General features: G+C 45.9%; 1 protein-coding gene across 3 annotated transcripts in view; it reads left to right on the top strand.

Moving 5' to 3' along the window:
• sympk (symplekin) overlaps window positions 1-24,045 on the top strand; it is a 31,534-nt gene extending 7,489 nt beyond the window's left edge. For 2 of the 3 annotated variants that reach the window (XM_034110416.1, XM_034110417.1), the window contains exons 10-27: window positions 6,784-6,935; window positions 7,020-7,170; window positions 7,545-7,761; window positions 8,987-9,137; window positions 10,402-10,637; window positions 11,459-11,540; window positions 11,627-11,740; window positions 11,975-12,122; window positions 13,101-13,261; window positions 16,811-16,919; window positions 17,066-17,166; window positions 17,306-17,396; window positions 21,030-21,131; window positions 21,415-21,602; window positions 22,027-22,203; window positions 22,295-22,405; window positions 22,968-23,138; window positions 23,663-24,045. In XM_034110416.1, the coding sequence (XP_033966307.1) occupies window positions 6,784-6,935; window positions 7,020-7,170; window positions 7,545-7,761; window positions 8,987-9,137; window positions 10,402-10,637; window positions 11,459-11,540; window positions 11,627-11,740; window positions 11,975-12,122; window positions 13,101-13,261; window positions 16,811-16,919; window positions 17,066-17,166; window positions 17,306-17,396; window positions 21,030-21,131; window positions 21,415-21,602; window positions 22,027-22,203; window positions 22,295-22,405; window positions 22,968-23,138; window positions 23,663-23,845 (2,645 nt within the window). In that variant the 3' untranslated portion in view covers window positions 23,846-24,045. The remainder of the gene's footprint in view (window positions 1-6,783; window positions 6,936-7,019; window positions 7,171-7,544; window positions 7,762-8,986; window positions 9,138-10,401; window positions 10,638-11,458; window positions 11,541-11,626; window positions 11,741-11,974; window positions 12,123-13,100; window positions 13,262-16,810; window positions 16,920-17,065; window positions 17,167-17,305; window positions 17,397-21,029; window positions 21,132-21,414; window positions 21,603-22,026; window positions 22,204-22,294; window positions 22,406-22,967; window positions 23,139-23,662) is intronic. The other variant, XM_034110418.1, reaches the window with a different exon arrangement.
• The last annotated feature ends 438 nt before the right edge of the window (window positions 24,046-24,483 follow it).

The raw sequence follows: 24,483 nt of genomic DNA on the forward strand, positions 1-24,483 counted from the left end.
CGCCACAAAATACACCAAAAGCAGCGAAGAAGACCCCGGAGCATGGTTGCCATGGTTGCTCTTCTGTTTATTCTCCGCGGTGGACGGCGTGTTCTCCTGCTGTAAATCTCTCCGGTAGTCCACCAGCAGACGAAAAACACCCACCTCTTCCCAGGGACGAGGGAACCGTGCGGCAGAGTTTCCGTTAAAAAAAAATTCCGCCGGTCAACATGTCCGTTAAAGTTGAAGTCTTCCGTACAAAATTAGAAAAGTGCCGGTCAGAGGTCTTCTTTGTTATTTATTGAGCTTTAAAACAAATGGATAACGACTCTATATGAGAATAAAAAACGGAGCCTCTCTTTTCCTCCCCCTCTTCTGACAGCCCAGCAGCTGATCTCTGAGCAGGAGACGTGGCGAGAGAGGGGGAGGGGGAGGCAGGGCTATTTCATCGTTATCAGAAAATGATCGTATAGAGGCGTACACACGGAGCCGTTTGCCCCCCCCAGAGCGCTCCGTTTGCATCTATCCACCTTGGGACCCGTTATCGTTTGCGGGGTCAGTTTCTATCATTTTGTTACCTTCTCGTATATGAAAGGGCTATACGCAAGAGGATACAACCCGTTTCGTCCTCGTGGGGCCTTAGCTTAAGGCCCCGGCCACACGAGGACGATAACGGTAAAACGCAAACGCAAAACAAGCTTCCGTCCGCACGCAATATTCACCGGATAGTGTCTGTCCACATGAGACCGCTCCGTTTAGTTCCAACCGCTGGAGAAGCTGCAGTACATATGCCGAGCCTGTACGTGGCGCTGTAACTTCCTCCACAAAAGCAGCGAAGAAGAAGGTTGTCATGGTTGCCCTTCTGTTTATTCTCCGCGGTGGGGGCCGAGGGAACCGGGCAGAGTTTTTCGCCAGTCAACGTGTTTTAAAGTTTAAATCTTCCGGACACAATGATAAAAGTGCCGGTCAAAGGTCTTCTTTGTTATTTATTGAGCTTTAAAACAAATGAATAACGACTCTATATAATATAATGATAAAATACACGGAGCCTCTCTTTTTCCTCCCTCTCTTCGGACAGCGTCAGGGTCTGTCTCATGCAGCAGCTGGTCCAGTAATCAGTGACCCGGCCGACAGTAAAAATAAACATATTTATAACTAGTTTAGGTAGTTTGAGAGGTGTCTCCGTCCTGTCAGATTAGACTTCACTCGCGTTTAGGTCCATATCGAGAGAAAGATAAATAATCTGAATTCAGGGTGCAGTTTACTTTGACGCGGGGGTGAGCAGCAGAGGTGGGGAGAGGCGGGGCTATTGCCTCATCATTATCAGAAAATGATCGTATAGGGCATACACACGGAGCCATTTGACCCCCCAGAGCGTTGCGTATGCCGTGCTATCCACCTTGGGACCCGTTATCGTTTCCGCAGTCGTTTAGTGCCGTATTCTGTCGTCCTCGTGTGGCCGAACGGTCTATATAAGGGGTTCCCAACCTTTATTGTGCCAAGGACCGGCAGATACATTACAAAAAAATCGCGGACCGGTTGTCAATTTTAACTGATTTTAATATTCACTCACCACCAGCAGGTAGCAACAGATGCTAATTGTATGTAACAGCCTGAATAAATATTAGAACAATATGCATCCAAAACATATTAACAACGTTTAAAAAAGAACCGGTGTCGTTTTTTGGTTTTTCGGAAAAACGGAAAACCAAAAAAACCGTTATTCGGTTTTTAAACCAAAACGGATAAATCAACGTTTTGGTTTTGTTTGTATGATTTACGGATAATCCAGTGAATGCTGGGAAAACGAGGTGCGCTGGTGCTGCACTTCTCAGAGGCGGAGTATACGTCCCGCTGCCTCCTGATGCTGCAGCCATTTCATGAAGTGAAGGATATACTCACAGCTATTTTGCGGCTTCCAAACCCCAGGTCTAGATGACACAAAACGGAAACGACCGTTATCGTGCTCGTGTGGCCGGGGCCTTAATCGATCGCAGATGGCGTCGTGGTCGCAGACCTGGCAAAGTAAAGTCTGTGTGGGAAACCCTGTTATATATTTACTTTTAATTCATTGAGAGTGCGGTATAATGAGACAATAACAGGCTACAGATGCGGACATATATATTTATATATACAATTTAAAGTATGAGAGCACTCTCATAAAAACGCAACACAATCAGAGACTGGATATATCCCCCCCCCCCTCTCTCTCTGGTCGCTGAAATGGGGAATTGAAATTACGGGCCAAAAATTGTATTTACAAGTATAAAAAGTAAGGACATCAAACCAACTGAGACCCGTCTGTCCGCCGCATCTACGCACTGTACAACACACACCTACACACTGTGCCCCACACACACACACACACACACACACACACACACACACACACACACACACACACACACACACACACACACACACACATACCTACACACACACACCTACACACTGTACCACACACACCTACACACTGTGCCACACACACCTACACACACACCTACACACACACACACACACCTACACACTGTGCCACACACACACACACACACATACACCTACACACACACCTACGCACTGTACAACACACACCTACACACTGTGCCACACACACACCTACACACTGTACAACACGCACCTACACACTGTACAACACACACCTACACACTGTGCCACACACACACCTACACACACACACCTACACACTGTACCACACACACCTACACACTGTGCCACACACACACACACACCTACACACTGTGCAACACACACACCTACACACTGTGCAACACACACACCTACTACTCCTAAAGCATAATCAGGCTACAGCCGTTGTGTATTTTATTGTGAAGCACTAAATGGTTTTAGAAAAATATTGACTCTTTGTTTGTAGATATCTACTAAACTACAGCAAATAAAGAGAGTAGGTCTGTTCTACTGAGTGATATATATTTTACACACTGCTCTGCTTTCTGCACGGACCTCACAGCTGTTCTCTCTGTAAACATCGCATCGCGATGAAAGCAGTTTCTAAAATAATATCCAGGGGACGCATGCAGAGCTGTCAGAGATAAGTCCGGCCGTGGAGGATGCATCAGTGTCTCCTCGGTTAGAGCTCCTCCAGAGAGCCTCCTCGATGCTCGATGCTCGGTCCTCGGTCCTCGAAGTGCATTTAGAGAAATGAGATGTCCTTCAAAATGGCGCGCTGAAATCCATTTCCGCGTCACTACCGGAGGACCGAGGAGTCGAGGAGGGGAAATTAGAGTATTGAGATTAGCCTCTAAAGATTCCCTTTAGTTACTAGCCCCAAATGTTCATTCACCAAAAACGAAACTCAACGGCTCAGTTTCAATTAAAAGCAGCGGCAAAAAGATAAGCATTCAGCCTGGATTTAAAAGTAGCAAGAATTGCAGTGGACCTGCAGGTTTCTGGGAGAATAACGTATTGTTATTTTAAAGGTCCCATGTCATGGCCATTTCCACTGATCATAATTCCATTGTTCAGGTCTACGACTACTAGAATAGATTTATACTGTGCAATTTTCCAAACTCACATTGGTTTCGCATACAGCATCTCTGTAAAGTATGTGTATTCACTCTCTCCACTAAACGGCTCGTTGCAGCTCTTGCCCCCCCCCCTCCCTGTGAGCCCAGTGTGCTCCGATTGGTCGGGACCAGTCGGGACGTTGTGAATCGCGCTGAGCTCCGTGGAGGTGTGATTTCCTTGTTTAGCGATACACAGCCAAACTCACCCTGAGCACACACAAAGTCACAGCCGAAGTAAAAACAATAAGTGTGGCTTGATATCGAGTAAGAAAAAGGTTGATGAACGCTGTGAGAATGGGTCTGCAGAGAGAATTTCACCGCGATCCCAACTGTCTGTTATCAGCCTGCAGCCAGGGAGGAGAGATCAGCTGAGCTGCCTGCACTGTGTGTGTGAGGAAGTCCATGGATTGGTCAATTTGGACCAATCAGCGGGGGCTTAACGTAACGGCTCCGCGGACGTAACGGCTCCACGGATTGGTCCATTTGGTTCCGGGGACCACATGACATCATGATGTACCCGGAAGAATCAAATGGACAGTGACGTATCTCCAACGAGGCGTTTTGGGGAGGTATTTTCTATTTTAGAGTTTTACTCCCTACTTTGAGGGTTTTGACTCTGCAGACCGTTTACATACATAACAACCTTCATAACAACAAGGGGACGGGCAATAACCAGAAAAGCATGACATGGGACCTTTAAAGAGCCTGTGACACGAGTTTCCCCCATCATCCAAACCCATCAATTTGAGTAAATATTGTCCCCTTGAAAATCGTTACTGAACTGATTTTGGATATTTGTACTTTGATAACCATTAATCCTTCAATGTTGACCATTTTCTGGATCTTCTCGGGGATTCTTCAAGTCCCGCCAAATGATGGGTGACGTCATTGCGGGCACAGCGCTCCAGCTGCACCGTCCAGGATCCCAGCATCTGCATGTAAACCTTTATATATATATACAGTCAGATGTAAACGCACGACGGCGCACACAGCAGCAAGCTCAGACAGCGATGACAGGTTAATGTTGAACGTGTCTGAGAGCTCATATGAGGCTGAAGGATCGGTTTATGTTGTATCTGTTAGAAGTTTAGGAATGAGGTGCGTCAATATGGGCGATCATACGGTCATGTAGCCAGTGGTGGACTGGGACTACAAATCATCCCGGGTAAAATACAAATATAATGTATAATGTCTGTGTCTTTGACCTCAGCGCTGCGAGCCACCTGTGCCCTGTACTACGAAGCCAGTTCAACAGACCCTGGATATGTTTGAGTAACAAACAAACTAACAACAACAAACTAACAAACGAGATCTCGCTAAGCGGTCCTACGACGCTGGTTATCAACTCGGTAAATCAAGCCAGGGTTTCTCTCTCCAGCTGAGAGCGCGTTCACGTCTAAGACACGAGTGGATCTGACTTTAATTACATTTGTCTCGAGTGTTTCGTCAACATAATGTGTTAAATAATACTTCTGCATCCAGTCTGTGACACTGTGAGTGTTGCACGGCCAGATGAGGCTGGAGAAGCTGACTCAGATCAGGAAATATATGATATATTATGATATTATCTGATCGATGATCTGACTGATGATGTAATATGAATGATAAGTGCGACACGTCGGCGTCTTCTCTGCATACGGCAGTTTAAACTGTATTTCCTTTATCCTGTAATATGACTTGAGAGATTTAAACTCCGCACACTGAGTCTCTTTTCTATAGACGCCGGAGGCGGGCAGCGTCAGGTAAAAGAAGTTATTTAGCCTTCTCAAACCTGAGCCTCACGCGCCGCCTATGGGGGATGTGCTAGTTACTTATCCGACCGGCCCACTTCGGTACCGGCCCATCGGGATTCGTCCCGATGGCCAGTCCGCCACTGCACCCAGCCCACGTAAACTGTCAACGGGGAGAGCCTCGCTGCGGGGAAACGGTGGACCTAGTGTCCCGATCGGAGTGGGAATAATAATAATAATAATAATCCGTGCATTTTATCCATTAATTTCCCCAACATTGTGGTCAAAAAACCACACGTTTAATCCACGTCAAAAAGCATCGGTTTGTTTTCTCATCAGGAAATGCAGACCGGCTCAAACAAACGATCATTTAATGTATCATATGTTCGCCGAATTGACATGAAAGCACTAATAAATGTAGTTTCATCCACTTGAGTTTACAACCACAAAAATAATCGATTTGTTTTTGTATCACATCCTACGGGAGGAAATTCAGCAGCTCTCACTCCCGATTTGTAATCCTAATGTAATCATCATCTTCACCACGATCATTTATGTTTATGTCGCCGAATTGACATGAAAGCACTGACAAATATGAATATACTGTAGTCAGCTTCATTACAACGTTATTAACGAGCCTAAACTCAGTAAGTTTGGCTCTCTCGCCGCACAGTGAAGCGTTCCCGCATTGACGTCACTTCCGGCTTCCCTCAAAACTTCAAAATGAGTCGAAGGAATTTCCCCGCGATGTTCGAAATTATTGATATTTATCGTAACGGTATCGCACCTTCTTTTTTAAACTGACGGTTGGAGATTACTAGTAGCCCAATATTTCATTGCACAACAGTTGTTGGGATGCTGTCACAGGCTCTTTAAAGTATTACATTTTTTTTTTTTTTTGTTACCCGCTGCTGAATGTATGTAGGGGAAACACTGACATTAATGCGTATAAGTCCTCGACTTCTTCCAGGCGAAAGTCGAGGCCATCCATCAGCAGCTCCTGGCGCCTGGGAGATGGCAGTCTGTCTGACTGGTTGTCTGACTGCCTTTTCTTTTTGTTATGTTTGCTTTGCCCCTGTTCTTCTTTGTAAAGCGACCTTGGGTCTCATGAAAGGCGCTATATAAATCCAAGCTATTATTATTATAACTTCCAGCCTTCTCCTGTCTGCCCGCGCTGCTGCTAGAGAGCCGCTTAATGCCTTTGCTCTGAGCACCATGCATGGCAATTATTCAGCTTTTTCCTGATGGTCTCAATAATTTGCTACATTTCTTGTTACAACTCATTTAGTCCCTGAGTGGGTCTGAAAAGCGATAAAGTCGCCCACTTGGCAACACTGTGTGGGACTGGCATTGACAGTAGTTGGTTGAACATAAATAATACATATTTGACCTGCTCAGGTTATATCTATGCATTATTTACATGTTTCTGTTCATTAGACCTGAGGAATCTGAGCCGGTCTTGAAAGTGCTGGATGCCTGCAGACAATTCTAAACAGCAATATTTCTGTGGTCTGTGTTTTTGTGTTCAGAGCCAGCACTGATTGAAGATGATGAGGACAAAGAGGAGCCGGCCCCTCTGTCGCTCCCTAAACCAGCTGCGGTTCCAGGGGCCCAGTCTGCCATCGACCTGACAGCGGAGTTCCTGCACCCGCTGCTGTCCCCTGAGAACGTAGCCAACCTGGTGAGCAGCCTGTTCTCTTGTTTCTGTGTGTCCCTCCCTTACTGACTGTGTGACTCTTCATCTCATATCTGTCTGGTTGTTTAGGTGCTCATCAGCATGGTGTATCTGCCAGACATCATGCCGGCCTCCTTCCAGGCCACATACACGCCTGTGGAGTCAGCGGGCACCGACGCCCAGATCAAGCATCTGGCCCGGCTGATGGCCACGCAGATGACTGCAGCTGGCATCGGCCCAGGTTAGCAACAGAGACTTTCAGCACGAGGCACGGGGCCTTAAAATGTTGCCGTTCTGGTTTGAGTCTTTTTTCAACTTAAAGGGATAGATTGACATTTTCTAAAATGCTACTCTACTTTCTTGCTTCATCTTAACTTATTCAAATGTTATATATGTAATTTTGTTTTAATGTTCATTTACAAACTCTTCAAAAGTTATTGTCAGCTCTATAAATAAGTTATAAAACCCGTTGTTAGTGTATGAATATGTCTATTTAAATGTCATATAGTATCTGCTGAAATGTTGTATTTGATTGGTGTTTTTTTAATGTATTGATTTTGGTATCAGCCACAAATACCCACCTTTGAAAAATGTATTAAAAATGTGATCTCTTAGGACTGGAGCAGTGCAAAGCCAGAGAAGATGATGCAGGCAAAGACAACGAGGATGAAGCTGGGTCCAAAGACCTGCTCATCAAGCGCAAACTTCCTGCTGTGATGGTGGGACAGGCCATCTCTGTGGTGGGGGGTTACGAAAAGGAAAAGGTTCCCGCAGAGGCCCCCGCCACAGTCAAGAGGCTCCCTGAACCCATCGTTCCTACGGCTCAAACCAAGTGAGTGCTGGCCCACATCGAGGGCAGAAGTATCATCAGCTTCCTCTTTGTGCAGGTCCGTCTTATGACGAGGGAGGGGTTATTAAAGACCGTGGTACCGCTAAGCTCCGACGTTAGCGGTCTTTTTATCGGTACTGGAGACACGTAAAATATATGTCGTATGTATTATTGCTACACAAACATTGTATTGCAGTTTTAATATCGCCAACTCCGTTTCTAATACGCAAAACGACTGCGAAATGCGTCTATGATTATTTGTAGTATTTTCGATCTCTCTCACCCGCCTGCTTGCGAGGGGGCGGGCCAGTTTACACACACACGCAGCTGCTCCATGCAGCCACACACACACACACACACACACACACACACACACACACACACACACACACACGGAGGAGATGGCGGAGAGATCTAAGCGCTCCGGTGGTTAAACTATAGCCGTCTCGATGCTCGTTGCCTAAAGTGCAATAAGAGTTTATCATGTGAGGGCGGTAACACGAGCAATGTGTCAAACATTTATCAAAGGTGCTCCACATCCAGACGGAGGAATGCACCGGACTGTCTTTCTAGCAGCTCTGTAGCTCCATGCACGAGTAACGTCTCCACGTCAGGTGTTCTGCATGCTAGCAGCAACACACGGAGCTAACTCCATTATACAAACATGGGTTAATGATGAGAGGAAACTGAGTCATTTAGTTTGTTAAAGTTTCAGCTATTCTGTCATCACATTATTTAATACCATTTGTTAAAATGTTGTTTCTTTTGATGTGAAATATTATTTCACAGGCGGTGGTGGCGAAGTCGATAGGGACTTGGCTTGGCAACTGGAAGGTCACCAGTTCAAGTCCCGGCAAGACCAAGTGCCACCGAGGTGTCCCTGAGCAAGGCACCGTTCCCCACACTGCTCCCCGGGCGCCGTTCAAAATGGCAGCACACTGCTCCTAACACTAGGATGGGTCAAATGCAGAGAAACCATTTCCCCACGAGGGACTTAATAAAAGTCCATCTTATCTTATCTTATTTATTTAATTTAAATAAAAAGCAATGTTAGTTTTGATCACAATTTGTTTAGTTATTTTACATTCTTTTGTCCTCCAAAAGAACCGATAAGAGTACCGTTAAAAGACCGGACCGATAAGCACTATCGATAAAAGTAGTAGTACCGTTAAAGCCTTAACGATACCCATCCCTACTCATGACCCTGCGTGAATTTGTTCTGTTTCAGAATGACGGGGGCGAGTGGAAGGAAAAAGGTGTTCCGACTGTCGGATGTGGTCCAGCCTTTCTCTGACGCACAGATCGAGAAGCTAACCTCCAGAGCCGTCAAACGCATCCTGCATTCAGAGAAGGCCATCGCGCAAAGCGGCATGTCGCATGTAAGCACCGCCCCGCTTCCTTTCTCCTTCCCTTACGGTGACTGATTTGCACTTGAGGTTTATGAAATGGATTGTGGACGGTTTGAAAGTGAGGTTGTATGAACTACTTCAGTCAGTGTCCAGTAGATGGGCAGAAGAGAACAGAACGAGTACCAGCTATCAGTCAACGGCTTTGGGACGAATTGAAGACGCCTACAAAAGATTCAACATTCAACGGCAAGGAGCATCTTATCTCCCGAGCTCCTCCACAACGCAACATAGTTACATAAGACAACAATAATGCAAGAAGTCTATGCACGTAAATAGAACATGATGTATACAAAAACGGAATGTAAAATTAAATATTGTACAGTAGGATGAAATTAAATAGTGTTTATTACAGTGATGACTATATAGATTAATAAATTCTAAGATGCAAACAGATGAATGCTTTGGGTTATGGAGGCACTTAACAGAGCTCAGGAGTTTAGCAGTCTTACTGCCTGTGGGTGAAGCCGTCTCTGAGTCTGGGGCTTTAGTCCTCATGCTGTGGTACCGCCTGCCGGACGGCAGCACACAGAACCGTTTGTGGCTGGGGTCTTTTGTAATCCTGAGGGCTTTCTTCCTGAGCCGCTGGGAGTAGAGGTCCTCCATGGAGGGAGGGTCTCGGTGATGGACTGCTGTCCACCATGTTCCTGATGCGTAGTAGTTCCTCTCTACCATGAGTAGGGCAGAGTCGGCTTGGTCGGCTCGCATGTTGTGAAAAAAGTAAAAAGTACACACCGACGAAATAAAAGCTTGGAGAGAAGCTCGAGACACGGTGCCATCTTCATCAAGAGATGAAGTGTATGCTATTTTGTTTAAGAATATTTTCACAGCTTTACCTTCCATTATCTCTCCTCTCACTAAAGCTACCAGACTCCATTAACAAACACCTCAAAGAACACAGGGCTTTCTGGTCTACAGCTGCCTCTATCGGTTAGTTGGTTAGTTGGTGTTTTTGTGAGTCTTTGAATAGTTCGTATTCTAACTAACTAACTAACTTCAGTTCCTCGCTGGGTGGGGCTGTCTGATAGAAAGGTGACATCTTTTCGAAGGCTAAAAGGTGCCGTGCCTGTTCACGGCCGTGTGTTCCTTCCCTTCCTGCTGTTACTCGTCTCTGTTTTTCCAGAATGGCGCTGTAATCCACCGCCATGCAATGTCTATAGAGAAGTACCTCATACAACCCCACCACAGAGCCAGTGCCTGTTTTTAAGAGGATAACCACGGTGAATCTGTTTGGCAGGTCAGAGTGAAGCTGCTCTCCAAGCTTGTAACACAGTTTGAAGGGACGATGAAAGAAGACGTGCTGAAGTTTATCCTGGAGGACATCAGGACCAGGAGTGACCTGGCTTTCTCTCTCCTCTACCAAGAGTACAACACTTACCTCAGCCACCTGCCAACCGGGCTGCTGGACAGCTACGACCACTGCCTCTACACCCTGCTGTCCGGCCTGCAGGAGAAACCCGAGCAGAGGGATGGGTGAGACACATCCTCGCATGTTCACAGCATGTTTTTATCAATCAATCAAATGTATTTATTTAGTAGCCTAATATAAACAATTCCACAACTGCCTCACAGTATTTGCAGCACCCTTTGTCCTTAGACCCTTCATCACTCAAGACAAAAACCCCAAACAAAGCACACACAGAAACCTCGGAGGAGGATCCCTCTCCCAGGGCGACAGATCTGCAATAGATGTCGTGTGAACAGAATAAAGAAGATGATAAGATAACAACACAAATGACAGAAATGATAATGTGACCGTAGAAGAAAATTATGTATTCAGGAGGATGTAGACAATCTTCCATGTGCCTCCAGAAAATAATAATGTGTGTGTGGTAGGACCACAGCAGCGGGCTCAGCAGGACTCAGGATCCAGGCGTTACCTTTCAATAAGGGCAACCTGCCAGCTGAGAGAATCACAACCTCGCTGAGTTAGTGACGGCCGTCTATGAGTAGGAGAACAGGCTGAAGGTGGACGTCTGTCAGTCCCTGGCTGAGCCCGAACTATGAGCTCTGTGAATCTGTTAGCCTTCGATGTGCTGCCTGGAGACTGCTTCCACAGGAGTGCTTCCTCGTGCTCTTACTTTCTCACATATTTTGTGAAAATATTGTCTTTTTTAATTTGTTTCCAAAGTCTTTAAAATAGTTTAAAAAAAATAGTACAATTTGTAAAAAAATGAAGTATTGTTCCTGTGTCTTTCACCATTTACACTAAAGCAAATGATTTGTATGTGTAGACCTACCTACAGCCAAGAGTGAAACATGTTTCGATTTTTCAAATATTCTGCCTCTCCCAGACTCTTCACCAAGCTGGTGCTGGAGGCTCCCCTTATAACGGAGTCAGCGCTGGAAGTCATCCGCCGGTACTGTGAGGACGAGGTAAGTGACGCGATGCGGACGCAGCTTCTCGTACAGGGCGAGCCCCCGTACGCCTGCTCAGCTGTGTGTTGTAACCTTTGTTTCAGTCTCGGGTCTACTTGGGCATGACCACTCTGAAGGAGCTGATCGTCAAGCGGCCCTCACGGCAGTTCCAGTATCTGCACGTCCTGCTGGATCTCAGCTCGCATGAAAAAGAGAAGGTGACAACATCACTTCTCTGGATCCTCTGTAGATCACATGTCCACAGTTAGTCTGTCCCTGTGATGATATTAATAAGGACTAATTCCTTGTATTTGTTTTGTAGCTCTTCAAAGTGCTCAAAGCGCTTTACATTATATTATATTACATATTAGACATGTTATACATTGAATACTGTGGACAATACCCACAGGAGCAATTTAGTGATATATTTTTAAAGGCTGTTTTATCTTTAGGTGCGAACCACTGCCCTGGCTTTTCTGAAGCGTATGTATGAGAAGGATCAGCTGAGGGACTACATTGAGAAGTTTGCCCTGAACTACATGCAGCTTCTGGTCCATCCAAACCCTCCATCTCTGCTCTTTGGGGCTGACAAGGACACGGGTGAGGAGAGTGTTCAGTATGATCCCAGTAGGACTGCTCATAGCTGTAACAGACTTCATGTTTTCAAAACCTTTTTAGACCTCGGACTGCAGTTTTGTTAGACTGTCTAGCCGCCTTCACACCGCACTACTTTTCCCACTTTAGTTCCGATATAGTTCCGAAATGTCGCGTTCACACCAAAAAGAGCCGGAACTAAAAATGAGTTAATCAGAACCTTTTTACCCCCTGTTCCGCCCCTGCTAGAGAGCAGGGGCTTTCGTGGGAGAAAAGGTTCCTATGTGTGATTGGCTGGGCGGATTGCAAACCACGCCCCGTAAAACTCCCAAAAGAGTTTTGTGAAGCCGCCATTGTATTATCCTCGCATTAGCATTATTAGCATTAGCTCAGCGCAGAAACACAGAGAGACTAACTTATGGCAACACAAAATAAAACATGGGAGGGGTGGAGATGAGGAGGTGTCGGCGTTCTGGCGATTTACTCGGAAGGCTTCCGTAGAAGCTGCTGGGAGTCCCAGCAGCTTCTGCTGAAGCCTTCCCCAACTCCGGGGGCTTCCGGCCGGGGACTTGGGGCGGCAGTATACGCCGTGAAGTGGTTTGCGGCCTGCCAGTAAACCCAAAGCAGAAGAAGAAGAAGTGAAGTCAGCGGCTTCATTTGCCTAATCCTCCCCCAGGGACTCTTTCCGGTGTGAACGCGATCTGTACTTAGTTCATGAGAACTAAAGAGTTCTGAGTACAGATGAACCTTTGTGGGAAAAGTACTGCGGTGTGAACGCGCCTTATGTTTGATCAATTATTTCCTACCCAATTAAATATCACTGGTCTTAACTACATAATGCATTTTCTTTAACACTGATGTGTTTGGATGTGGTTCGGTTGTGTGTTTAGGGCAACCTTAGTAATTATTCACAAAGAAGAAATACAAAGCAGCACTTCCCCAATGTCCTGTCCTCTCAGTGTTGTTATGTGTTTGTTGAGACAGAGGTGGCTGCCCCCTGGACTGAAGAGACGGTGAGACAGTGTCTCTTCCTCTACCTGTCCCTGCTGCCTCTCAACCACCGGCTCGTCCACGAGCTGGCGTCCGTCTACACCGAGGCCATCGCTGACATCAAGCGCAGCGTGCTGCGAGCCATTGAGCAGCCTGTGAGTCTCCCACTCTCAGCACAGCTGACTCTTTCACTGATCACTGAGGAATGCTCCAGTGTTTGGGTCTTCTTAAAGAACCCTGTTTCAATTATTGTTATTATCAGGGCTGCATGCGCACCTCCGCCAAAAAAAGAGCACTGGGTCATTTGAAAAAAGGCCAGCCATATATATAAGGTAGCAGCATTGAGGGAGGGAGAGAGAAGGGAAAACAGAGGGGAGAGAGAAAAATATATTTGCGAGTTGCGCCCGTAGCACTGATATAGATGTTCGCCGATAGGGCGCCAGATCTGGGGAGGCGCTGCGCTGACAGCTCTGGGAGGGGAAAAACATTTTTGACCGTTGGGGCTCATCCTAATTTTCGGCCTTGATGTAACAACATTCATAATTAAGTAAATGTTACACCCTTTTCATCCCGGTTACACGTTTCATTCGCCCTGTACGATGGGCGCTGCAAGTGATGAAAATGGGGGATGTTGGCTTATCTGGCAACCGCAGCTCACAGCCAAAGTGCGAGTGAGCGAGGGAGAAAGGGAGGGTGCACTGGAACCGGCGCTGTTGTTATTAGCATCTGGTGCTAGCTGCTCTAACGGAAGAAGAAGATGTTTCTACAATGATGTGGAGGAGAGTCCTCTCCAGTCAGACTGAGGCTGATAACTACAGCTCAGTGAGGTAAAGGACTGAGTGTTTAGATCAGGGGTCGGCAACACAAATGAACAACACAAATAAAACAAGTTACATTCATTTGTTATTGGCTATGGTGGTTATTGGTTATGTTCACATACTTATTTGATTTGATACATGATACATCTTAGACATCCATTTGTCTAAGATGACAACAGAGACTTTCTACCCAAACCCAGCTGTTGACTTGTGGAGCAGCCAGCAGCTAATCGCAGACTCAACCAGAGAGAAAGAAGTAGGCCTACATCATCAGCTACCATGTCTGACAGTGAGGAGAACAGTGAAGAAGACAGTGAGGAGAACAGAGAGGAAGACAGTGAGGAGAACAGTCAGGAGAACAGAGAGGAGAACAGAGAGGAGAACAGAGAGGAGAACAGAGAGGAGAACAGAGAGGAGAACAGTGAGGAGAACAGTGAGGAGAAGAGAGAGGAGAAGAGAGAGGAGAAGAGAGAGGAGAACAGAGAGGAGAACAGAGAGGAGAACAGAGAGGAGAACAGAGAGGAGAACAGAGAGGAGAACAGAGAGGAGAACAGAGAGGAGAACAGAGAGGAGAACAGAGAGGAGAACAGAGAGGAGAAGAGAGAGGAGAAGAGAGAGGAGAAGAGAGAGGAGAAGAGAGAGGAGAACAGAGAGGAGAACAGAGAGGAGAAGAGAGAGGAGAACAGAGAGGAGAACAGAGAGGAGAACAGAGAGGAGAAGAGAGAGGAGAACAGAGAGGAGAAGAGAGAGGAGAACAGAGAGGAGAACAGAGAGGAGAACAGAGAGGAGAACAGAGAGGAGAACAGAGAGGAGAACAGAGAGGAGAACAGAGAGGAGAACAGAGAGGAGAACAGAGAGGAGAACAGAGAGGAGAACAGAGAGGAGAAGAGAGAGGAGAAGAGAGAGGAGAAGAGAGAGGAGAAGAGAGAGGAGAACAGAGAGGAGAACAGAGAGGAGAACAGAGAGGAGAACAGAGAGGAGAACAGAGAGGAGAACAGAGAGGAGAACAGAGAGGAGAAGAGAGAGGAGAACAGAGAGGAGAAGAGAGAGGAGAAGAGAGAGGAGAACAGAGAGGAGAAGAGAGGAGAACAGAGAGGAGAACAGAGAGGAGAACAGAGAGGAGAAGAGAGAGGAGAACAGAGAGGAGAACAGAGAGGAGAAGAGAGAGGAGAACAGAGAGAACAGAGAGGAGAACAGTCATGACAGCTTGTAGGATTACAGGTCGTGCTAATGTTGTCTTGTGTTCACCTCTGTGTGTGTTCTGTGTTCACCTCTGTGTGTGTTCTGTGTTCACCTCTGTGTGTGTGTGTGTGTTCTGTGTTCACCTCTGTGTGTGTGTGTGTTCTGTGTTCACCTCTGTGTGTGTGTGTTCTGTGTTCACCTCTGTGTGTGTGTGTTCAGTGTTCACCTCTCTGTGTGTGTTCTGTGTTCACCTCTGTGTGTGTGTTCTGTGTTCACCTCTGTGTGTGTGTTCAGTGTTCACCTCTGTGTGTGTGTTCAGTGTTCACCTCTGTGTGTGTGTTCTGTGTTCACCTCTGTGTGTGTGTTCTGTGTTCACCTCTGTGTGTGTGTGTGTGTGTGTGTGTGTGTGTGTGTGTGTGTGTGTGTGTGTGTGTGTGTGTGTGTGTGTGTGTGTGTGTGTGTGTGTGTGTGTGTGTGTGTGTGTGTGTGTGTGTGTGTGTGTGTGTGTGTGTGTGTGTGTGTGTGTGTGTGTGTGTGTGTGTGTGTGTGTGTGTGTGTGTGTGTGTGTGTGTGTGTGTGTGTTCTGTGTTCACCTCTGTGTGTGTGTTCAGTGTTCACCTCTCTGTGTGTGTTCTGTGTTCACCTCTGTGTGTGTGTTCTGTGTTCACCTCTGTGTGTGTGTGTGTGTGTGTTCTGTGTTCACCTCTGTGTGTGTGTTCAGTGTTCACCTCTGTGTGTGTGTTCTGTGTTCACCTCTGTGTGTGTTCTGTGTTCACCTCTGTGTGTGTGTGTGTTCTGTGTTCACCTCTGTGTGTGTGTTCTGTGTTCACCTCTGTGTGTGTGTTCAGTGTTCACCTCTGTGTGTGTGTTCAGTGTTCACCTCTGTGTGTGTGTGTGTGTGTGTGTGTGTGTGTGTGTGTGTGTGTGTGTGTGTGTGTTCAGTGTTCACCTCTGTGTGTGTGTTCAGTGTTCACCTCTGTGTGTGTGTGTGTGTGTGTGTGTGTGTGTGTGTGTGTGTTCAGTGTTCACCTCTGTGTGTGTGTGTTCAGTGTTCACCTCTGTGTGTGTGTGTGTGTGTGTGTGTGTGTGTGTGTGTGTGTGTGTTCAGTGTTCACCTCTGTGTGTGTGTTCTGTGTTCACCTCTCTGTGTGTGTTCAGTGTTCACCCTGATGTGCACCTGATGTGCACCTGATGTGCACCCTGATGTGCACCCTGATGTGCACCCCTGGTTATTATATAAATAATAATGTTCATGAATATTTGTGAAAACAAACAACTCTCTCCAAACAGCTAAGAAACATCGAAGCACTATAATGTTTTTATTCAATAAGGAAAAGTGTAATATTTAAACTCGGTGACTAAATGATTGTGCCAAGGCAAAGCTAAGAATGCCAGCGTGACTGAGCCGAGCCGAGTCCGGACGGTGGGCTTGATGTTTATCTACTGTGTGTTTCTTCATGTGTTTTTACCCGCTGATGGCAGACTACAGCGAGCAGTGCAGATGCTTTACTGTTTTCAAGACTAAAGAAAGCCAGAACACAGTTCCGTTTCAAACCTGTCACATGAAAACTGCACACTCGTGATTTTTGGGAGAACTGTTTTTGTTTACAAAAACATCTTCTGGGGGAAAACACTCAATTGCACAAACATGCATTTCATGATGCCAATGCTCCTCTTGAGTCATTTTCTCCACCCTTGTTGTAGATCCGTGGGATGGGGATGAACTCGCCCGAGCTGCTGCTGCTGGTGGAAAACTGTCCTAAAGGCGCGGAGACGTTAGTGACGCGCTGTCTGCACATTCTGACCGATAAAGGTAAAAAGTTTGAACATCACCTTACTGGAGGTAAGGGTCAATGAATAGAGAAAGAAACCAAACATGGACCAACAGCACTGTGGGATAAAGTCCGGATAGGAAAGTCTAGACATGTAGAAGAATAAGTGTTCTTTCCCCTCCTGCAGTGCCCCCGTCTCCAGAGCTGGTGGAGAGAGTGCGAGACCTGTACCACAAACGAGTGCCCGATGTACGTTTCCTGATTCCAGTCATAAACGGCCTCGAAAAGGTACAGTTCTGCAACTCGCACCAATGGTCTAGTAAACTGATTTGGAACCAGTTGTACTTTATAAAAAAAAGTATCACACCACATACAGCAAGCAATCACCGCGTGATCATTGTGATGACGTCTTTCACTTTCCCCATAGAATGAAGTGATCCAGGCTCTCCCGAAGCTCATCAAACTCAACCCCATTGTGGTGAAGGAGGTGTTCAACCGTCTCTTAGGAACCCAGCACAGTAAGATGCATATCAGTCTTCCCTGGATAAAGTCTTTACCTGCCTCCCTGTTCTTTTTGTCACAATAGCCGCGTTCACACTGCGGTACTTTTCCCACAAAGGTTCATGCGAACTTAGTTCATGATCGCGTTCACACCAAAAAGAGCCGGTACTAAAAGTAGTTCATGCGAACCTTTTTACCCCCTCGAAAGTCCCTGCTAGAGAGCAGGGACTTTCGAGCGGCTCTTTTTTGAGAAAAGAGCTATATTCCTGATTGGCTGGGCGGATTGCAAACCACGCCCCGTAAAACTCCCAAAAAGTTTTGTGAAGCCGCCATTTTATTATCCTCGCATTAGCATTATTAGCATTAGCATTAGTCCAGCGCAGAAACACAGAGAGACTAACTTATGGCAACACAAAAGAAAACATGGGAGCGGTGGAGATGAGGAGGTGTCGGCGTTCTGGCGATTTACTCTCAAGGCTTCAGTAGAAGCTGCTGGGACTCCCAGCAGCTTCTACTGAAGCCAGTCCAACTCCGGGGGCTTCCGGCCGGGGACTTTGGGCGGCAGTATACGCCGTGAAGTGGGTTGCGGCCTGCCAGTAAACCCAAAGCAGAAGAAGAAGAAGTGACGTCAGCGGCTTCATTTTCCTAATCCTCCCCCAGGGACTCATTCTGGTGTGAACGCGATCTGAACTTAGTTCATGAGAACTAAAGAGTTCGCATGAACTAAGTTCGCATGAACCTTTGTGGGAAAAGTACCGCAGTGTGAACGCGGCTAATAAAGGAACACTTTGACAGCTTCTTATATGGATGTCGGGTTGATGCTAAATGTAGTCCATTGAGGCAATAAATGGCTCAGTGGTTGCTATATAGAAGCTGGTTTCTCCTGCTCAAAGAGCTGTGCCTGAAGTCACACGTGCCAGGATGCATTACACGCTTCATCATGGCATCTATGTGCCCACAGAAGCTGAGAAACGGGAAACTTCTGGAGTGTACACACACATGCACACGCACACACACACACGCCCACACCCACGGAGCTGTCCAGGACTACAGCTCCCTGGCTTTTGATGAAACCATCAGTGATGAGGTTGGAGGCAAGGAGGCTGGCGCTTTGGAGAGGGTTGATTTGGTGCCAATGAGCAGGCCTTCTGATTTGCTGCCGTTGAGTTTCAGCAAGTTGCTGCTCATCCAGCTCCTGGAGTCCTGGTGGCAGGTGGTGAGAGAGGTGTATATGTAGACCTGTGTATCATCGGCCTAACAATGGAAGTGGACATTATGATGACGGAGGATAGTGTAGTGGCAAATGTCATATGTTACCTAATATGGTAACCCCTTTTGTGTCCGAGTTCGATTCAGATTCTGACACCGCAATATAATCTATGATTTCAGTATCCCCTCTTCTTATGCTTACCTTGTCTTGGAGTCTGTCCTCCACAAAAAACAGCTGTTTTCCATGATATGTTTGTGACATGTTTACTTAAACCAGCGATGGGGTGTATTCATTGATGTGTTAGATGTCTATCCTGTCATTTGTTTTATTTTCATGATTGATCAAAAGAGGGGAATGTAGTGGCAAATGTCATGTTGCCTAATATGGTAAAACCAAATGCAGCAGTTCCATGATGATGTATTCAGTTCATGTCCCTTGCTAAACTTATGATTAACCTTAAGTGTGTCTGGGTGTCAAACACCACTTCCTGCTTTCCCCACTTCCATCTGTCTTGAACAAGTTCCTGTTTTCCCCACTTCCATCTGTCTTGAACAAGTTCCTGCTTTCCCCACTTCCATCTGTCTTGAACAAGTTCCTGCTTTCCCCACTTCCATCTGTCTTGAACAAGTTCCTGCTTTCCCCACTTCCATCTGTCTTGAACAAGTTCCTGCTTTCCCCACTTCCATCTGTCTTGAACAAGTTCCTGCTTTCCCCACTTCCATCTGTCTTGAACAAGTTCCTGCTTTCCCCACTTCCATCTGTCTTGAACAAGTTCCTGTTTTCCCCACTTCCATCTGTCTTGAACAAGTTCCTGCTTTCCCCACTTCCATCTGTCTTGAACAAGTTCCTGCTTTCCCCACTTCCATCTGTCTTGAACAAGTTCCTGCTTTCCCCACTTCCATCTGTCTTGAACAAGTTCCTGTTTTTCCTATATTAGCAATGCACAGTTTCTGTTCCTCTGGAAAGGTGTTGCTTATCTCTCTTTCCAGCCCAGTGACAGGTGATGAAGTGTTGTTAAACTGTCAAGGTCCTATGAAACCCATCCACACACTTCCCTCTGTGTGCACTCTTGCAGAATACTCTGTACTCTGAGACCTGTACCATTTGAAGCACTTCAAATATTGAACCGACAAGACAACTCTGTTTATTTCACCAGTTTATTGATTGATTATTCTGATTGTACATCTCCACAGTATTCACGAGGTGTAAAATATACGCAACAATAGTGCCAAGAGGCAGGTAAATGATGCGCAGGAGTGGACCCAGTACTGACCCCTGAGGGACAACAACATTTACCATCAGCACAAGAGGCTCTTTTATCTTTTAAGAACCCTACTCCCACAATTACACATTTTACAACAGCTTTAATTTCACTTCATACTTTAGATTTCCTGTAGCTACTAATAGCTAGAATATGTAAGGGATAATGTGCAGCGAGGCGGTCATTACGGGGAACATAACACCCGACAGGGTGATCACAGTGCCCGACGCGAAGCGGAGGGATCTTGATCAGCCTGAAGGGAACTGCAACAACAAAAACTTTACGGCAGCGCTGTTTGATGTTTTCTGTAACTGCCCAAGTCTGTTTACAGTTTCTGATCCACTAACAAGTCCTTAAGCACTACAGAGCCCATACCGTGTTCCTGTTCGTGTTTACTTCATGTCTGTAGCCCATACCGTGTTCCTGTTCGTGTTTACTTCCTGTCTGTAGCCCATACCGTGTTCCTGTTCGTGTTTACTTCATGTCTGTAGCCCATACCGTGTTCCTGTTCGTGTTTACTTCCTGTCTGTAGCCCATACCGTGTTCCTGTTCGTGTTTACTTCCTGTCTGTAGCCCATACCGTGTTCCTGTTCGTGTTTACTTCCTGTCTGTAGCCCATACCGTGTTCCTGTTCGTGTTTACTTCCTGTCTGTAGCCCATACCGTGTTCCTGTTAGTATTTACTTCCTGTCTGTAGCCCATACCGTGTTCCTGTTAGTATTTACTTCCTGTCTGTAGCCCATACCGTGTTCCCGTTAGTGTTTACTTCCTGTCTGTAGCCCATACCGTGTTCCTGTTAGTGTTTACTTCCTGTCTGTAGCCCATACCGTGTTCCTGTTCATGTTTACTTCCTGTCTGTCTTCTTCTCATCATTTATCTGATGGCCATTGCTCCGTCTTTTAACCTCTTTTCCTTTCTCTCCCTTGATCCTACTTAGCAACGGTCATTATAGTGCTTGACAGCGATCTGTACTTCTGTATTCACAACCTGTCACACTTTCTGAATTGACCAATCAGAATCGAGTATACAACTAAGCTGTGTAATAAGTAATGTTATTACAAATAATATCAAATATTCTTGTTTGTTCCTTACATTTAGTTATTCCGTTATTAATAATATTGTCAGCCGCTGTTGAAGCTTCTATCTGAGGGTGTATTCTGACTGCTGTGTTTTATTTCAGGTGAGGGGAGTTCATCTGTGTCCCCTCTGACCCCAGGAGACCTGCTGATTGCCTTGCACAACATAGACTCAACCAAATGTGACATGAAATCTATCATTAAAGGTCAGTGATTAGGAGTTTAATCCAAACGACACCAAATAGCAGTTGTTACTTCAATCTGATGTTACTGTCATCTTTAATGCAATGTTTTGTGGAATATAATTATTTAGATTCATTTTTCTTCATTCACTACATCATCAGTGCCTGCTTTTGGAATCGGAGTACAGCAATAATTAGATTGTATGCATGTTGGCCGTTATAGGGACCTATTTTAGAAGCTCTATGGATTTGTGGTACACTTTTTCAGCGGTTAGTTGAGCGGTCTCTTTTTGCATGTGACCGACAGCTACCAACCTGTGCTTCGGGGAGAAGAACGTGTACACGTCGGAGGTTTTGGCGGTGGTGATGCAGCAGCTGATGGAGCAGAGCCCCCTTCCCATGCTGCTCATGCGCACCGTCATCCAGTCCCTCACCATGTATCCCAGGCTGGGAGGCTTCGTCATGAACATCCTGTCCCGCCTCATCGTCAAGCAGGTCAGCGCCAAGCTCCAGCCAAATATTCAGACTTTCTACGCTCACTATTTTTCCTGATTTTCAGAGCAATCTGTTCTTTTTACTTTTTTGGATGATTATTTTTTTAACCTTATATTTTAAAAAGTAAAAGGACCTTTGTCATCAAACATCTGGATCTTGAAATATCAGAGAAACAACTGAGCTGACATGAGTGGCATTCAAGCGGCATTAGAGAAACCCTGATTTTGTACATGTGTAAACTACTTCACGAGAACACCAAACTCTGACTTTGCTTTGATCGAAGACCCCGACTGCTGGCAGACAGAAATACTATGACAGACATTGTGTGTTTGACGTGTCGGAGACTCTGTCACTTAAGAAACGATTACCAATAAAGTTGTACTTTTCTGCTAATAAATATCAATCCCCATATTACACCCTGTAGGTGTGGAAGTATCCTAAGGTATGGGAGGGCTTTGTGAAGTGCTGCCAGAGGACCAAGCCTCAGTCGTACAGCGTGCTGCTGCAGCTGCCGGCCGCCCCGCTCAGCAGCGTGTTTGAGCGCTGCCCAGAGATGAGGGAGCCCCTCCTGCAGCATGTCCTCTCCTTCACCGCTCACCAGGTCAGAGCTGCTTCCCCTGAAACAGTCCCAACACTCTACTGTTCTCTGGGTTTCATCATGTACCATCTCCCTCTGTTTTTCTGTGCAACAGCAAGCTCACATACCTGCCTCCATCATGGCGGTACTGGAAGCAAATAAAAAGCCAGAACCGGAGCCTGTGGTGGTCGTCGAGCCGGTCGTAGAGCCGGTCGTCGAGCAAGAGGTAACCCATGAAGAAACGCACATCATCGATAAAGCCTGCACACTTCCCCCCCCATAAACTGTTCTGATCTTTCCATGACGGGTATTATGATTTGCTTGAATCGTTATTTGGTGTCACGTATTACAAACGCTGCTGGTCATTCCGTGTTCGACCAATGTCTCAAAGTAAAACTATCACTTACCCATAAGTTGTTTGCTTGATCTCAGTAGGAATTGTTTGGGATACAGCAGTACATGCTCCATAACCACAAACCCTTACTCAGAGGTGTTATTGTTCTACTGATGAATGGCACACTGGAACATTGGCATATATATCAAATGTCTTGCAGTTTATGTAAAGTATAGATCTTGTAATATTTGTACATAAAAATCACACAAAAATGATTGTTTGCTGTAGCAACTAATGGAGTTGATATGTGACCAAATAGTATTCAGAGAGCAAACTATCATCTTACAAAAACTGCAGACTTGTGAGCTAGGCCACATTATCATGTCTACAATAACGACTTCCATATGTATCCCTGCTCAGACGTCATGAACACGCTGGTATCCTCTTCTTTCAGATGGAGCCAGCTCCTGCCTCGCTTTCTGTCCCAGCGGAAGCAGAGGCTCCCGCTGCAGCCCTGGGAGAGCGGGAGCAGCGGAGCACCCTGAAGCAGCAGGAGGAGCCGATGGAGCAGGAGGAGGAGCCTGCTCCACGGATACAGGAGGAGGCTGGGGACACGGTAACCCAGGTAGTACAGATCGACAACAAACATTTGATTGATCTTTTCACATGTTTGGAACACCTTAGCATTAGCTTTAGCATTAGAGATGCACCTTGCAAATGTCATGGCCAATTCTAATTACTTAAAGTTTGAAAAATTAAATGTCTGTGTTCTTTCTTAAAACAAGGATTGACTATTGAATGGAATGTGTTTAGACATTTTCTTTAAAATATAAATGACATTACGTTAATGTGCATTTAATTATTTGTGGGTGAACCGTATCATTACATTCAGAGGTTTAGTAGAAACAAGCTGTTGCACATCTTTAAAACCAAACCGTTCAAATGATAACACAAGCTTTTGGATTGATGTGCACTTCTATGAACAAAGAACTGCTCTATGCTGACTGAAATGATAAGTGCATTCATTTTGATCAGAAACAAGCCGTCGAGAATGGAGCACCTATATTCTACACACCACGATAGAATACAAATGGCTATAACACAACATCAAAAGTACTGACTTTTAAGCTTATTCGTGGTTCTCTACAGGAGGAGCTGACAAGACAAGATGAGACCCCGAGGCCAACGCCAACTCCGACCCCCTCCCCTGAACCAGCAGCAGTGGAGGAGCCGATGGAGGCTGAGCCCTCAGACCTGCACGAGGCCGAACAGCCTGGGGAGGCTGAAGTCACAGGGGCTGGGAGCGGGAGCGGGAGCGAAAATGGAGAATGACAAAACACATGCTCCATACACATGTCTGTCTTTGCAAACTCATGTTTTCCAGGATTTCTGGTTAAGAGAAAGCTCTTTGTTCTTTTTGTACTGGAGAAAAAATCATTTTGTGGAAAAAATATCAAGATATTTGTGCATATGGATTCAATATACTTTTAATGTGATGATTCGTTGGCAAATAAAGAAAAAGAATGCTTCAATTTGTCTGCTTCACTTGACTGTGATCTGCTAATTTAAATTGTGTAGCTAAATAATGTTCTCTCTACCAGACCTTGCGCCAGAACAAATCTACAGAGAGGGCATATTCTTTTCATGGGAGGGCACACAAAACCGGCCAGTGGCGGTGCCAGAGATTTTCTTTTGGGGTGCTGTGGGGTAGCTTGACGTTTCATAGAGGGTGCTCAAACATGTAGGGTTTCCCATTAAGGTACCGGCGCTACAGTGGAAACACTCCCCACACGCACACACAGTGCACCCGACTGTTACAATGAAGGCTCGATAATCAGCTCACGGCATATAGGTGTAAGCAGGGGTAAAGTGCTATTTTTATAAGTAGGGGGTGGACCTAAACTACTCTAGGGGGGTCCGGGGGCATGTTTTTTTAATATTGAAGTTAAAAGCATCAATCTGGTGCACTT

The sequence above is a fragment of the Pseudochaenichthys georgianus genome, chromosome 21, assembly GCF_902827115.2.
Source record: "Pseudochaenichthys georgianus chromosome 21, fPseGeo1.2, whole genome shotgun sequence".
NCBI lineage: Eukaryota > Metazoa > Chordata > Actinopteri > Perciformes > Channichthyidae > Pseudochaenichthys > Pseudochaenichthys georgianus.